Consider the following 13,692-nt stretch of genomic DNA (forward strand, 5'->3'; position numbering starts at 1 on the left):
TCCTTCCTCTCCTCTCCTTCCTCTCCTCTCCTTCCTCCCTCTCCTTCCTCCCTCTCCTTCCTCCCTCTCCTTCCTCCCTCTCCTTCCTCCCTCTCCTTCCTCCCTCTCCTTCCTCCCTCTCCTTCCTCCCTCTCCTTCCTCCCTCTCCTTCCTCCCTCTCCTTCCTCCCTCTCCTTCCTCCCTCTCCTTCCTCCCTCTCCTTCCTCCCTCTCCTTCCTCCCTCTCCTTCCTCCCTCTCCTTCCTCCCTCTCCTTCCTCCCTCTCCTTCCTCCCTCTCCTTCCTCCCTCTCCTTCCTCCCTCTCCTTCCTCCCTCTCCTTCCTCCCTCTCCTTCCTCCCTCTCCTTCCTCCCTCTCCTTCCTCCCTCTCCTTCCTCCCTCTCCTTCCTCCCTCTCCTTCCTCCCTCTCCTTCCTCCCTCTCCTTCCTCCCTCTCCTTCCTCCCTCTCCTTCCTCCCTCTCCTTCCTCCCTCTCCTTCCTCCCTCTCCTTCCTCCCTCTCCTTCCTCCCTCTCCTTCCTCCCTCTCCTTCCTCCCTCTCCTTCCTCCCTCCCTCCCTTCCTTCCCTCCCCCTCCCCTCCCTCATCAGAATAATGAGTTGCATTTTAATTGGCATTACCTGATAGGAGTAACTCCTTTTCTCCAGGTTGGATTAACCTGCCCCAAGACTGTTTGCTGTGAGTGGCTGACCATGATTTGGGAGGGAGCAAAGCTGACATTAAACCCCGTGTGGAGCTGCTGCAGAGCAGCTGCTGTGGCTCCCTGTGCCGTGGAGTGAGGGGGTGGGAATCTTCTCTGCAGATTAGTTTTTGACACCTCATTTGGGCAGGGGGTTCATTTTCAGATGGGGAGAGTCCCAGCTCTGAGAGCAGGTTCAGAGCAGGGCCAGCAGTTGGCTTGTGCTTATCATGGCATTAGGTCATGGAGCTTTAATGCCTGGAGAATTCCTAAAAATACTGACTTTTCTTTCCAGGCACTTCTGAGAGCAGTGAGTTTGGGGTTGTGTTTTGGAGCTTTGCCTCCCAGTGCTGACTCACCTTTCACTCTCCCCTTCTCCCTGTAACTGGGATGCAGAAGGTTTTGGGGATGGCATTTGTCTCTGGGCTTTTCCACATCCTGGAACGAGCCTGATGTTCCAGGAAAGGTGACATTTCCCCCTTCTCTTTAAACCAAACCACAATTTCTCATTTCTTTTGGGTTTTTCTCCCTCACTCTCACAACTTTCCCTTCTTTATCCAGTGAATTTTCTCTGGATCCCCCCAAGGTTTTCCAGCATAAATGCAGCTGGTCAGGATTTCAGGAGCTCTGGAAGCCAAAATCATCCTGCAGGATTTGAGTTTTGGCTTTCCAGGACCATGTTCTTCCCTCCAGGCTTTGGTTTTGTGCAGTTCAGATGCCTTAACAAGGCACTGGTGGTTCCCTCCCTTCCTCCTGCTCCTGGAATGAGAAGGAAACTCGTGGAAAAAGTCTGAAATAAATGAGGAAAATGAAATAAATGAGGAAAAAAGCAGATTTCATTTGTATTTCTTTATCTTGTATGTTCTGAGCCTTCCCTGCAGGAAGTGACAATAATCTTGTTCTTGGAGCTGATAGTGAAAAACCTGGAGGAGAAGGATGAGGAAAAGAGTGTTTGTGCATCTTTTTATCTTCTTGTTTTCTTGCTCCTTGGTAATTTCTGTGGTTTCAGGAGTTTGTGCCTCTTAAGACATCAGAGCAGTTTTTATCTTTTATCTCTCCTGCTGTCAAAATGCAGATAATAATTGGAGATGAGCAGATACTCTTATCTGGGAAAATTAAGAATAATTTAAAAAAGCCTCACAACTTTCATCTCTCTTGTTTCTTGGCCATTTCCATGGCCAGACTCCCACCCTCCAGTCCCCTACATTTCCATTGTGAGACTGAAAATCCCCACAGAGACCCTTTTGCTCTAAAATAGCAAAGCTCTGGGGTGTTGGTAGCAGGTCAGTGATGCTGAAAGCAGCTCTAAAGGGGAGAGGGGTTGTTGGTGTGTGATTTATCCCCTTCTCTCCTCTCTGCTAAATTGAATATTGGCCTAACTCTTAAGTCCTCTGTAAGAGGAGCTTAGAAGGATTATTTTCATACTAGACAGGGTCAATTTTAATAAAACCCAGGAAATGGATCAAGGAGTCTCATCCTAAACCACTCCTTGTTCTTTCTGAATTCCCAACCTGCAGAACTGGATGGTAGTCACTTAAAATATCTTTCTTTGTTCCTCCATTCCATCTGACAACTTCCCCTGAGGAAAACACTGAGATGTTACCAACCCCCCAAAGTGCTGCCAGCTCAGAGCCAGGGCAGGGGGGGTTCCTTCTTTCAGCACCTTGTCCAGGTGTTGGGTGGGATGAGGGAGCTCCTCCTGCAGCCTCACTCGGCAGTTCCTTGTGGGTTTTGCTGCTGGAGCCCTTTGATCTGTGACACTTCTCTGAGGCTCAACCCTGTGCAAGTTCCCTTTGTCTCCCAGGATGGGGAGCTGGATCTCTGCTCTTCCTTCCCTTCCCCTTCCTTCCTTCCCTTCCCCTTCCTTCCTTCCCTTCCCCTTCCTTCCTTCCCTTCCCCTTCCTTCCTTCCCTTCCCCTTCCTTCCTTCCCTTCCCCTTCCTTCCTTCCCTTCCCCTTCCTTCCTTCCCTTCCCCTTCCTTCCTTCCCTTCCCCTTCCTTCCTTCCTTCCTTCCCTTCCCCTTCCTTCCTTCCTTCCTTCCCTTCCCCTTCCTTCCTTCCCTTCCCCTTCCTTCCCTTCCCCTTCCTTCCTTCCCTTCCCCTTCCTTCCCTTCCTTCCCTTCCTTCCCTTCCCCTTCCTTTCTTCCCTTCCCCTTCCTTCCCTTCCTTCCCTTCCTCCCTCCCTTCCTCCCTCCCTTCCTCCCTCCCTTCCTCCCTCCCTTCCTCCCTCCCTTCCTCCCTCCCTTCCTCCCTCCCTTCCTCCCTCCCTTCCTTCCCTTCCCCTCCCCTTCCTTCCCTTCCCCTCCCCTTCCTTCCCTTCCCCTCCCCTTCCTTCCCTTCCCCTCCCCTTCCTTCCCTTCCCCTCCCCTTCCTTCCCTTCCCCTTCCTTCCTTCCCTTCCCCTCCCCTTCCTTCCCTTCCCCTCCCCTTCCTTCCCTTCCCCTTCCTTCCTTCCTTCACTTCCCCTTCCCTTCCCCTGTGAGGGGCAGCTTGGCTTTGTCCTCAGCACCTTCCAGGCATTTGGGCAGCACTCTGGATTTGGAGGAGGTTGTGCTGAGATCAGTCTGTGTGTCTGGAGTGAAAGAGCAGCTGGGAGAGGTGCTGCCTGAAACTCAATCCAGAGGGTGGGAGGAGGATGGGGACAGAGATGTGAGGCAGCTGGTGGGGGCTGAACTCCAAAATTGAGTGAACTGGACTGAAATGGTGAAGGAGGAATTTTGGGGGCAGTGGTGAATCTCACCCTGAGCCTGAAACGTGGTAAGAAACATTATGCATTTATCTGAGAAGCATTTAATTATTGCTGTGCTGCTGCCCCTGAGGGTGGGAGTGCTGGAGCCTGGTGTGGGTGAGCTGTGGGCAGGGAAATGCTGCAGCCCCTGGGGGTCGTTGTGTTGGGGGGCTGGAGGGGCAGGGACAGCACCCAGGGCATGGTTGGAGCTGGGCCAGGTCAGTGACAGCACCCAGGGAATGGCTGGAGCTGTGCCAGGGCGGGGGCAGCACCCAGGGAATGGCTGGAGCTGTGCCAGGGCAGGGGCAGCACCCACGGAAGGGCTGGAGCTGTTCCAGGGCAGGGACAGCACCCAGGGAATGGCTGGAGCTGTGCCAGGGCAGGCTCAGGTTGGATCTCAGGGAAAGGTTCTTCCCCCAGTGGGTGGGGGCACTTTGGGGGCACACAATGGAAGGAAGGGTTGAAGCCACTGGGGAGTGTCCAAAGGAGGGCACAGAGATGGTTCAGGGCCTGGAGGGGCAGCGTGTGAGGGCACTGAGGGCACTTGGGTGTTCAGCTGGAGAAGAGGAGACTGAGGGGAGACCTCAGTGCAGTTCCAGCTTCCTGGGGAGGGGCAGAGGAGGGGCAGGCACTGAGCTCTGTCCTGTGGGACCAGGGACAGCACCCAGGGAATGGCTGGAGCTGTGCCAAGGCAGGGACAGCACCCAGGGAATGGCTGGAGCTGTGCCAGGGCAGGGACAGGTTGGATCTCAGCAAAAGGCTCTTCCCCCAGAGGGTGGTGGGCACTGACCAGGCTCCCCAGGGCAGTGGGCACGGCCCCAAGGCTGCCAGAGCTGCAGGAGGGTTTGGATGATGCTCTGGGGCACAGGGGGTGACTCTTGGGGCTGTTCCTGTGCAGGGCTGAGGGTTGGACTGGATGGTCCTTGGGGGTCCATTCCAACTGTGATTCCATGACCCTGTTTATGTCCCCTTGGTGCTTGGGGAAGTGCTTAAGAAGTCCATTCAGAGAGAGACAAGCAGAGAGGTTGTGACAGAGGTCCTGGATATTCTTGTATCTGGTCTAAACCAACCACAAACTGAACAAAACCAAACCAAACCCCCTCAGACTAAACCCCCTGTGCCTCTGCTCTCCCTGCTGCTGCTGCCTGTGCTGTGTTCTCACACATTTATCATTCCCTGCCAGCTGGGCTGGGCAGGACTGGGTAATGTTTGTGCCCAGTTTGCCCAACTCTGGCTCCTGTGGAGATGGGAGGGCTGGAACTGGGGCTGATGGTGCCATCAGGGTGGCTCAGGGCTGGGCTGAGCCAGAGCACACCTGGATGGATGGTCAGATATTCCCAGTGCTGTGATCCTGCCTGTTCCTTGTGCTCTCAGCCCTGCTGGGAGCCAGTTTGACCCCCTGAGCTGGGCCAGTTGAACCCCCTGACTGTGCCAGTTGAACCCCCTGAGCTGGGCCAGTTGAACCCCCTGAACTCTGGGCCAGTTGAACCTCCTGAGCTGGGCCAGTTTGACCCCCTGAGCTGGGCCAGTTGAACCCCCCGAGATGTGCCAGTTTGACCCCCTGAGCTGGGCCAGTTGAACCCCCCCGAGCTGGGCCAGTTGAACCCCCCTGAGCTGGGCCAGTTGAACCCCCCTGAGCTGGGCCAGTTTGAGCCCCCCTGAGCTGGGCCAGTTTGAGCCCCCCTGAGCTGGGCCAGTTGACCCCCTGAGCTGGGCCAGTTGAACCCCCCGAGATTTGCCAGTTTGACCCCCTGAGCTGGGCCAGTTGAACCCCCCCGAGCTGGGCCAGTTGAACCCCCCGAGATGTGCCAGTTTGACCCCCTGAGCTGGGCCAGTTGAACCCCCCCGAGCTGGGCCAGTTGAACCCCCCTGAGCTGGGCCAGTTGACCCCCTGAGCTGGGCCAGTTGAACCCCCCGAGATGTGCCAGTTTGACCCCCTGAGCTGGGCCAGTTGAACCCCCTGAGCCGGGCCAGTTGAACCCCCCGAGCTGGGCCAGTTTGAGCCCCCGAGCTGGGCCAGTTTGAGCCCCCGAGCTGGGCCAGTTTGAGCCCCCGAGCTGGGCCAGTTTGACCCCCCGAGCTGTGCCAGTTTGACCCCCTGAGTTGGGCCAGTTTGACCCCCTGAGCTGGGCCAGTTTGAGCCCCTGAGCTGGGCCAGTTTGACCCCCCGAGCTGGGCCAGTTGAACTCCCTGAGCTGGGCCAGTTGAACCCCCCGAGCTGGGCCAGTTGAACCCCCTGAACTCTGGGCCAGTTGAACCCCCTGAACTCTGGGCCAGTTGAACCCCCTGAACTCTGGGCCAGTTGAACCCCCTGAACTCTGGGCCAGTTGAACCCCCTGAGCTGGGCCAGTTTGACCCCCCGAGCTGGGCCAGTTTGACCCCCCGAGCTGGGCCAGTTTGACCCCCCGAGCTGGGCCAGTTTGACCCCCCGAGCTGGGCCAGTTCGACCCCCCGAGCTGGGCCAGTTCGACCCCCCGAGCTGGGCCAGTTCGACCCCCCGAGCTGGGCCAGTTCGACCCCCCGAGCTGGGCCAGTTTGACCCCCCGAGCTGGGCCAGTTTGAGCCCCTGAGCTGGGCCAGTTTGACCCCCCGAGCTGGGCCAGTTTGACCCCCTGAGCTGGGCCAGTTTGACCCCCTGAGTTGGGCCAGTTGAACCCCCCGAGCTGGGCCAGTTGAACCCCCTGAGCTGGGCCAGTTGAACCCCCTGAACTCTGGGCCAGTTTGACCCCCCGAGCTGGGCCAGTTTGACCCCCTGAGCTGGGCCAGTTGAACCCCCTGAGCCAGCCTGGTTTGGGGCATCAGGGCAGGGCTGTCCCTGGGGCACAGGGGGCTGGCACTGCCTGCTGTGCTCCCCCTCCCTGCCTTGGCTCTGAGCTGGCAGCACTTTTGGGGGCTGATACCATCTCAGTGTTTGTAAACCTGCAGGGACATGTAAACACAAGCTCTGCCTTCTCCTGCTATTGCTGGGATGAACAGAGTTCTCCAGCTGCACTGGTGGCTCCTTTTATCTTCATATTTGCCTTATCTGAGGGGCATCAGTTTTCTTAATTTGTCTAATTCATAATCCCATCTCAGTGGGATCTTTATGCACTTGCTGGTTGAGGAGTTGCTTTTGTTGGTGTGTAAGTCATCCCCTCCTCCCCTCTCTGCTAAATTGAATATTGGCCTAACTCTAAGTGCTCTGTAAGAGAGGCTTAGAAGGATTATTTTCATACTAGACAGGGTCAATTTTAATAAAACCCAGGAAATGGATCAACGAGTCTCGTTCTAAACCGCTGCTTGTTCTTTTTAAATTCCCAACCTGCAGAACTGGATGGTAGTCACTTAAAATATCTTTCTTTTTCCTCCATTCCATCTGACAACTTTCCCTGAGGAAAAATTCATTGTCTTGGCAGCCTGTTGCATAATTCAGTGCAGATGATTGCTGTTGGTAACCCTCTGGTGCTGGTGCCTGACAGAACAAAATCCCCCTTTGCCATCTGTTAACTTTGGCTTTTGGGGTTCCCTGATATCTGGAAATGCATCTGGAAATGAACATCTCTATTCTCTTTGTTCCTGATAATGGAACAGAACTTCCAGTTGGAAGCTTTATGTTTCTGGAGGGGAAGGATTAAACCAGAGGGGACAGAGCTGTAGTTGTGTGTGGTGTGTCCATGGGATAGTGAGGATTGCAATGTTTGCTGGCCCTTGTCAGTGAGTCAGTGCAGAACTGCAGGTGTTGGGGTGCAGATCTGCAGGATTCTGTTGATAAGGGGATTGTTTTTCTTAAGAAGGGGGTAGAGGGTTGTAGGTGAAATAGTAAAGGGCTAAATCAGCCCTAAATCACCCTCCAGCCAAGGGCAATGACTGACTGACCCAGAGCTGCTGCAGCTTCCAGAGAATCCCACAGTGACTGGGGTTGGAAGGGACCTCAAAGCCCATCCAGTGCCACCCCTGCCATGGGCAGGGACACCTCCCACCAGCCCAGGGTGCTCCAAGCCCTGCCCAACCTGGCCTTGGACACTCCCAGGGATGGGACAGCCACAGCTTCTCTGCCCAACCTGTGCCAGGGCCTGCCCACCCTCAGAGGGGAGAATTCCTTCCCAATATCCCACCTAACCTGCCCTTGGGCAGTGGGAAGCCATTCTTGTCACTACCTACCCTCATAAAAAGTCCCTCTCCTTTATCCTTGGAAAGAAAATCATGGAGTCATTATGGTTGGAAAATGCTCATTCTGCTCACTCTTTCCTGTCTCCTCCCAGCAGGGCTGTGCCCCCTCTCATCCTTCATTTCTTAGGAGGGAATCCTTCCCTGGGAGGGTGGGCAGGCCCTGGCACAGGTTGGGCAGAGCAGCTGTGGCTGCCCCATCCCTGGGAGTGTCCAAGGCCAGGTTGGACAGGGCTCGGAGCACCCTGGGCTGGTGGGAGGTGTCCCTGCCCATGGCAGGGGTGGGATGGGATGAGCTTTGAGGTCCCTCCCACCCCAAACCATTGTGGGATTCTGTGATTTGAGATGTGACTCCTGAGCATTTTGTGACCTCCTGGGAGATGCTGTCAAAGGAAGTGAGAAATGTTTAGTGGCAGTTAAAAATTTAGTTTAATTGGTCCAAATCTCTTTCTGTTCACAACTCCTTGAAGCACCACGAGAAGGGAAGTTGTTATTTTTACTGAGTGGCAGCAGCAGGAGTGGAAAAGCTGCATTTTAAGAAATATGGGAATGACAAAAGCTTTAAAAAAATAGTGGAACACCTGATGTGTGTTTATATTTATAAATACTAGAGAGCAGTGCCTTGGGTTTCACCTCCCTCCTGTCACCCCACGGTGCAGATGGAGGAGCAGGTTGGTCTGGCTGTTGGGAAGTGAGTGCTGCTGAGGGGAGTTGCTTGTCTTTGTATTTGGAATTATTTTGGGATTGCAGAGAGGGGAGTGTGGTGCTTCCCAGCTTTTCCAGTTCAGTTGGGAGACTCCTGAGCATCCTACGCCGAGTTTGGGGGGGAAGCAGAAATCCTGGAGTCACATTGCTAAAAAAACTGATTGATTTTGTGACCAGGCAGATCTCTGGTAAGTTAAGAAGGAATTGGTGAGCACAGGTCATCTCAGTCTGCCCTAGAGCAGCTGACAGGGCACCTGAGAGCTCTGACATCAGTTAGTGCTGCTTCATCTGCAACCAACTGATTTCAGATTTAGCCTTGAATTTGCACATTGGAGTTCCCATAGGAGATGGTACCAGCCAGGGCACTGAGGCTGATGCCAGTCAGGAGTTATCAGCACTCAGATATCCAGGAGAGATCCACTAAGTGATGATTCTTCTTTGTTCATGGTAATTTCCAACAGATACAAATTCTGCCTCATCTTCCATTTCCTTGAGCTTTATCCCAGCTGCAGCAGGGAGGGCTCAGCTCTGGTGGTCACTGCACACATCTCCTTCAGAGGATGGAGCTGGAAGGGGGTGTGATGGCCAGGGGTGCTGATGGCAGCAGGAATTCCTGTGGTCAGTGCAGGTGTGCCCTGGGTGAAGCTCCATCCCAAAATTCCCTGCTGAGTGGGGCACATCTCCTGACTCCAGCACAGCTGTCCTTGGTTCCCCCAGCCCAGGGTGCCTCTGTCTGGCTCTCAGGAACCCACAACCTGGTTCTGCTCTGCCCAGCCCGGAACTGCTCATCTCATTAGTGTTTCCACTCTGATTTAAATTCTAGCCTTAAATTTGCACATCAGCTGATGGAGTTCCCATCAGGAGATGGTACCAGGCAGGGCACTGAGGCTGATGCCAGTCAGGAGTTATCAGCACTCAGATATCCAGGAGAGATCCACTAATTGATGATTCTTTGTTCATGGTAATTTCCAACAGATATAAGCTCTTCCATGAGCTTTATCCCAGCTGCAGCAGGGAGGGCTCAGCTCTGGTGGTCACTGCACACATCTCCTTCAGAGGATGGAGCTGGAGGGGGCTGTGATGGCCAGGGGTGCTGATGGCAGCAGGAATTCCTGTGGTCAGTGCAGGTGTGCCCTGGGTGAAACTCCATCCCAAAATTCCCTGCTGAGTGGGGCACATCTCCTGACTCCAGCACAGCTGTCCTTGGTTCCCCCAGCCCAGAGTGCCTCTGTCTGGCTCTCAGGAACCCACAACCTGGTTCTGCTCTGCCCAGCCCAGAACTGCCCACTCTCTTTAGTGTTTCCACTCCTTGGGAGCACTGAGAGTGCTCAGCAGTCCCTGACCTGGGGCCAGGTGGGAGCTCTTGGAATCTCCAGAGCTTTCCTGTCCGTGCCAGCCACAGGACTTTGTGCTCTCAGAGGTACCCCCAGCTCAGCTCAACTCCTGCTATTCTGATCACAGCAGGTTTTTCTAATATTGTGCTGGTTTAAAGGTAAACTGAGAGGAGAAATAAACCCAACATGAAAGAGATGATAAGTCAGAGTTACAATTTAATAACAACATTACAATCAATGCAATGGCACAAAGAGAAATTGGGTTTAACCCCCAACCCCAGCAGTCTAACCCAGCCCCCTGGGGCACAAACACAGGGGGGTTTGGTGGCCCCTGTGCTGAGCCCCACGTGGTTCCTCTGAGTCCAAAGGCAAAGGAAGGGACAAACCTGTTGGTGCAGATGATGGCACAGTCTGGGCCAGAGTGGTGGCTCCTCCTGGCCAGGGGCTGCTCCTCCTCTGCATCCAATGAGTGGTCCCAGAAGTCCCCAAAGGCCAAGATTGTCTCCCCTGAGGTTTGGGTGGGAGCCCCCAGTGCCTCCCCCAGGGCAGGGAGTTCCACCCTGGGGGATCTGACTCTGGCAGTCAGGGGGGATTTTGGAATGGTTGCTGGCCCATGGGCAGAGCTGAGCCCTCAGGTGGGTGTGGAGGTGCCAAGGACTCCCTGCAGGGCAGTTCTCCCAGCTCCTCTGCCAGGCTTCTTTCCCAGCCAGCTCCCAGCCTGAGGGCTCAGCTGTGCCCTGGGCAGCTGCTGCCAATGGGCCATTGGGAACAGTTGCTGGGCAATGAATGGAGGGTTTGGAATGCACAGCTTTGGTCACCCCCACACAGGGACAAACTGGGCCCACCTGCTCAACTGGGACAAATACATATATATATATTTTTGTGCAAGTGCTGAGAGGCTGCAGAGTGTCACTGGATGTGTGTGCTGAGGTGTGTGGGGTTCCAAAGCATTTCAAATATAAAAGGATTTGGGTGATGGAATTGTCCCCTCAGCTGGTGGGTGGTGTAAATATTTGGGTGGATCAGTTAATGTTTAATGATTGATTCGTGTTTCGAAGGGAGTTGCTCGTGGTTTGTGTTTGCATTTTATGCTTATTTTAATCATGCTTTGCTTTGTTTTGTTCTTTTTTTTCTTCTTTTTTTTTTTTTTAATTGCAGCAGCTGTTGCCTGGTAAAAAGTTTTGGGAATCTGATGATTCCAGCAAAGATGGACCAAAAGGGATATTTCTGGGAGATCAGTGGAGAGACAGTGCTTGGGGAACATCAGGTAGTTCAATTATTTACTTCATTTAGTTGGGCTTGAACACAGAAATGTACAATTCATGTACTGGAATCACTGGATGACAAAGCTCTGGAGAGGTTTAAAACCTCAACTGGTTTATATAATAAATACCAATTAGAAACCCCCACTTTGCTTTGGGATAGAGTTAAAATATCCATAAATATTAAATGTGTGTAAAATTGTGTTTTTCTGCTTAAAAATTTTAATTTGTCCTTAAAAATTCAATTTAAACTTTTATTTTGTCCTTAAAATTTCAATTTAAGGTTTTAAATTGTCCCTAAAATTTCAATTTAAACTCTTAAATTGTCCTTAAAATTTCAATTTGAACTTTTAATTTGTCCTTAAAATTTCAATTTAAACTCTTGAATTGTCCTTAAAATTTCAATTTGAACTTTTAATTTGTCCTTTAAATTTCGATTTAAACTTTAAATTTGTCTTTAAAATTTCAATTTAAACTTTAAATTTGTCTTTAAAATTTCAATTGAAACTCTTAAATTGTCCGTAAAATTTCAATTTAAACTTTTATTTTGTCTTTAAAATTTCAATTTAAACTCTTAAATTGTCCTTAAAATTTCAATTTGAACTTTTAATTTGTCCTTAAAATTTCAGTTTAAACTTTTAAATTGTCCTTAAAATTTCAATTTAAACTTTTAAATTGTCCTTAAAATTTCAATTGAAACTTCTAATTTGTCTTTAAAATTTCGATTTAAACTTTAAATTTGTCTTTAAAATTTCAATTTAAACTCTTAAATTCTCCTTAAAATTTCAATTTGAACTTTTAATTTGTCCTTAAAATTTCAATTTAAGGTTTTAAATTGTCCCTGAAATTTCAATTTAAACTCTTAAATTGTCCTTAAAATTTCAATTTAAACTCTTGAATTGTCTTTAAAATTTCAATTTAAACTTTTATTTTGTCCTTAAAATTTCAATTTGAACTTTTAATTTCTCCTTAAAATTTCAATTTAAACTCTTGAATTGTCCTTAAAATTTCAATTTAAACTCTTGAATTGTCCTTAAAATTTCAATTTAAACTCTTGAATTGTCCTTAAAATTTCAATTTGAACTTTTATTTTGTCTTTAAAATTTCAATTTAAACTTTTAATTTCTCCTTAAAATTTCAATTTTAACTCCTAAATTGTCCTTAAATTTTCAGTTTAAACTTTGTGATGTGTTTTCTGCCTTGGGATGAATCACTTGAAAGTTTGAACAAAGATGTTGGAGCAAAAGATGAATAAAAAAGAAAGAACCCACCCTACAATTTTTTAAATACTAAACCAACCAACCAAACCCCAACATTCAGTTTAAGAAAAGAGAAAGAATTGATGTTTTGAATTAGGAGTGTTGAATTTCATCTGCCAAGGCTTTTGATCTTGGACCAGAGACTGTCCCTGATTTTGGACTTCAGGAGTGTTAAATTTAGTTAAATTTAAAAAAAAAATCCTTTGCACGTTGTGGATCTGAAATGCTGAAATTCCTTTTATTTGTTATTTTCTGTTGGTTTCTGTATGGAATAATGTGGGTGTCTCCTGCACTTCCCAAACATCTGCAGCTCCCAGGGAATGGGATCTACATCAACCTCCCTCTGCTGGGAGGCTTTTCCTGACAAACACCCACTATTAAATCGAAGGCTTTGGGGTAGTTCTAAGGACATTTTTAATTATTCAAACTGGCTGTGCAAAGGGGCTGAGGGCTCTCAGGACTGGCTGTGTTGGCTCAGCCTGGACATGGGTGGGGTTTGGGAGCTGCTCCTCCCGCTGCCCCCGAGCCTGGCCCAGCCCTTGGCAGCACTTTGGGTTGGGCCAGGCTGGGGTTGGGGTGGGTTGGAGGCTGAGCCAGGCCCTGCCAGCAGCTGAGGGGGCACCTTCTCCTCTGCTGCCCCTTGCTGGGCTGTGACACCCCCAGGCAGGTCCCCTCCCACACTGGTGGCTGCTCCAGGAGTCACAGCCAGTGTCTCATCCCTTCCTTTGTTCTCCGTGAGTCCCTCACACCTCAGAGCCTGTGGAACAGCCTTGTCTGGGCAGTGCCAAGGGGCACAGTGTCCTCACAGTGTCCCCAGAGTGTCTCCAGTGCCCCCCAGTGTCCCCAGTGCCTCCCAGAGTCTTCTCAGAGTGTCCCCAGTGCTCCCCAGGGTGTCCCCGGAGTGTCCCCAGTGGTCCCCAGAGTGTCTCCAGTGCTCCCCAGAGTGTCCCCAGTGCCTCCCAGAGTCTTCTCAGAGTGTCCCCAGTGCTCCCCAGTGCTCCCCGGGGTGTCCCCAGAGTGTCCCCAGTGCTCCCCAGAGTGTCCCCAGTGCCCCCCAGTGTCCCCAGTGCCTCCCAGAGTCTTCTCAGAGTGTCTCCAGTGCTCCCCAGAGTGTCCCCAGTGCTCCCCAGAGTGTCTCCAGTGCCCCCCAGTGTCCCCAGTGCCTCCCAGAGTCTTCTCAGAGTGTCCCCAGTGCCCCCCAGTGCTCCCCAGAGTGTCCCCAGTGCTCCCCAGAGTGTCCCCAGTGCTCCCCAGAGTGTCTCCAGTGCCCCCCAGTGTCCCCAGTGCCTCCCAGAGTCTTCTCAGAGTGTCCCCAGTGCTCCCCAGTGTCCCCAGTGCTCCCCAGAGTGTCCCCAGTGCTCCCCAGAGTGTCCCCAGTGCTCCCCAGAGTGTCCCCAGTGCTCCCCAGTGTCTCCAGTACTCCCCAGGGTGTCTCCAGTGCTGCCCAGAGTGTCCCCAGAGCTCCCTACAGTCTCCTCAGAGTGTCCCCAGGGTGTCCCCAGTGCTCCCCAGTGTGTCCCCAGTGCTCTCAGTGTCCCCAGTGCTGCTCAGAGTGTCTCCAGGATGTCCCCAGTGGTCCCCAGTGC

At 51.8% G+C, this 13,692-nt stretch overlaps 1 protein-coding gene across 7 annotated transcripts in view; it reads left to right on the plus strand.

The window, feature by feature from the left end:
- Positions 1-13,692, plus strand: part of PUM1 (pumilio RNA binding family member 1) — a 115,157-nt gene that overhangs the window by 28,469 nt on the left and 72,996 nt on the right. For 5 of the 7 annotated variants that reach the window (XM_071577009.1, XM_071577011.1, XM_071577012.1 and 2 more), the window contains exon 4: positions 10,744-10,852. In XM_071577009.1, the coding sequence (XP_071433110.1) occupies positions 10,744-10,852 (109 nt within the window). The remainder of the gene's footprint in view (positions 1-10,743; positions 10,853-13,692) is intronic. The other 2 variants (XM_071577010.1, XM_071577016.1) reach the window with 1 other exon arrangement.

The sequence above is a fragment of the Pithys albifrons genome, chromosome 24, assembly GCF_047495875.1.
Source record: "Pithys albifrons albifrons isolate INPA30051 chromosome 24, PitAlb_v1, whole genome shotgun sequence".
Lineage (NCBI taxonomy): Eukaryota > Metazoa > Chordata > Aves > Passeriformes > Thamnophilidae > Pithys > Pithys albifrons.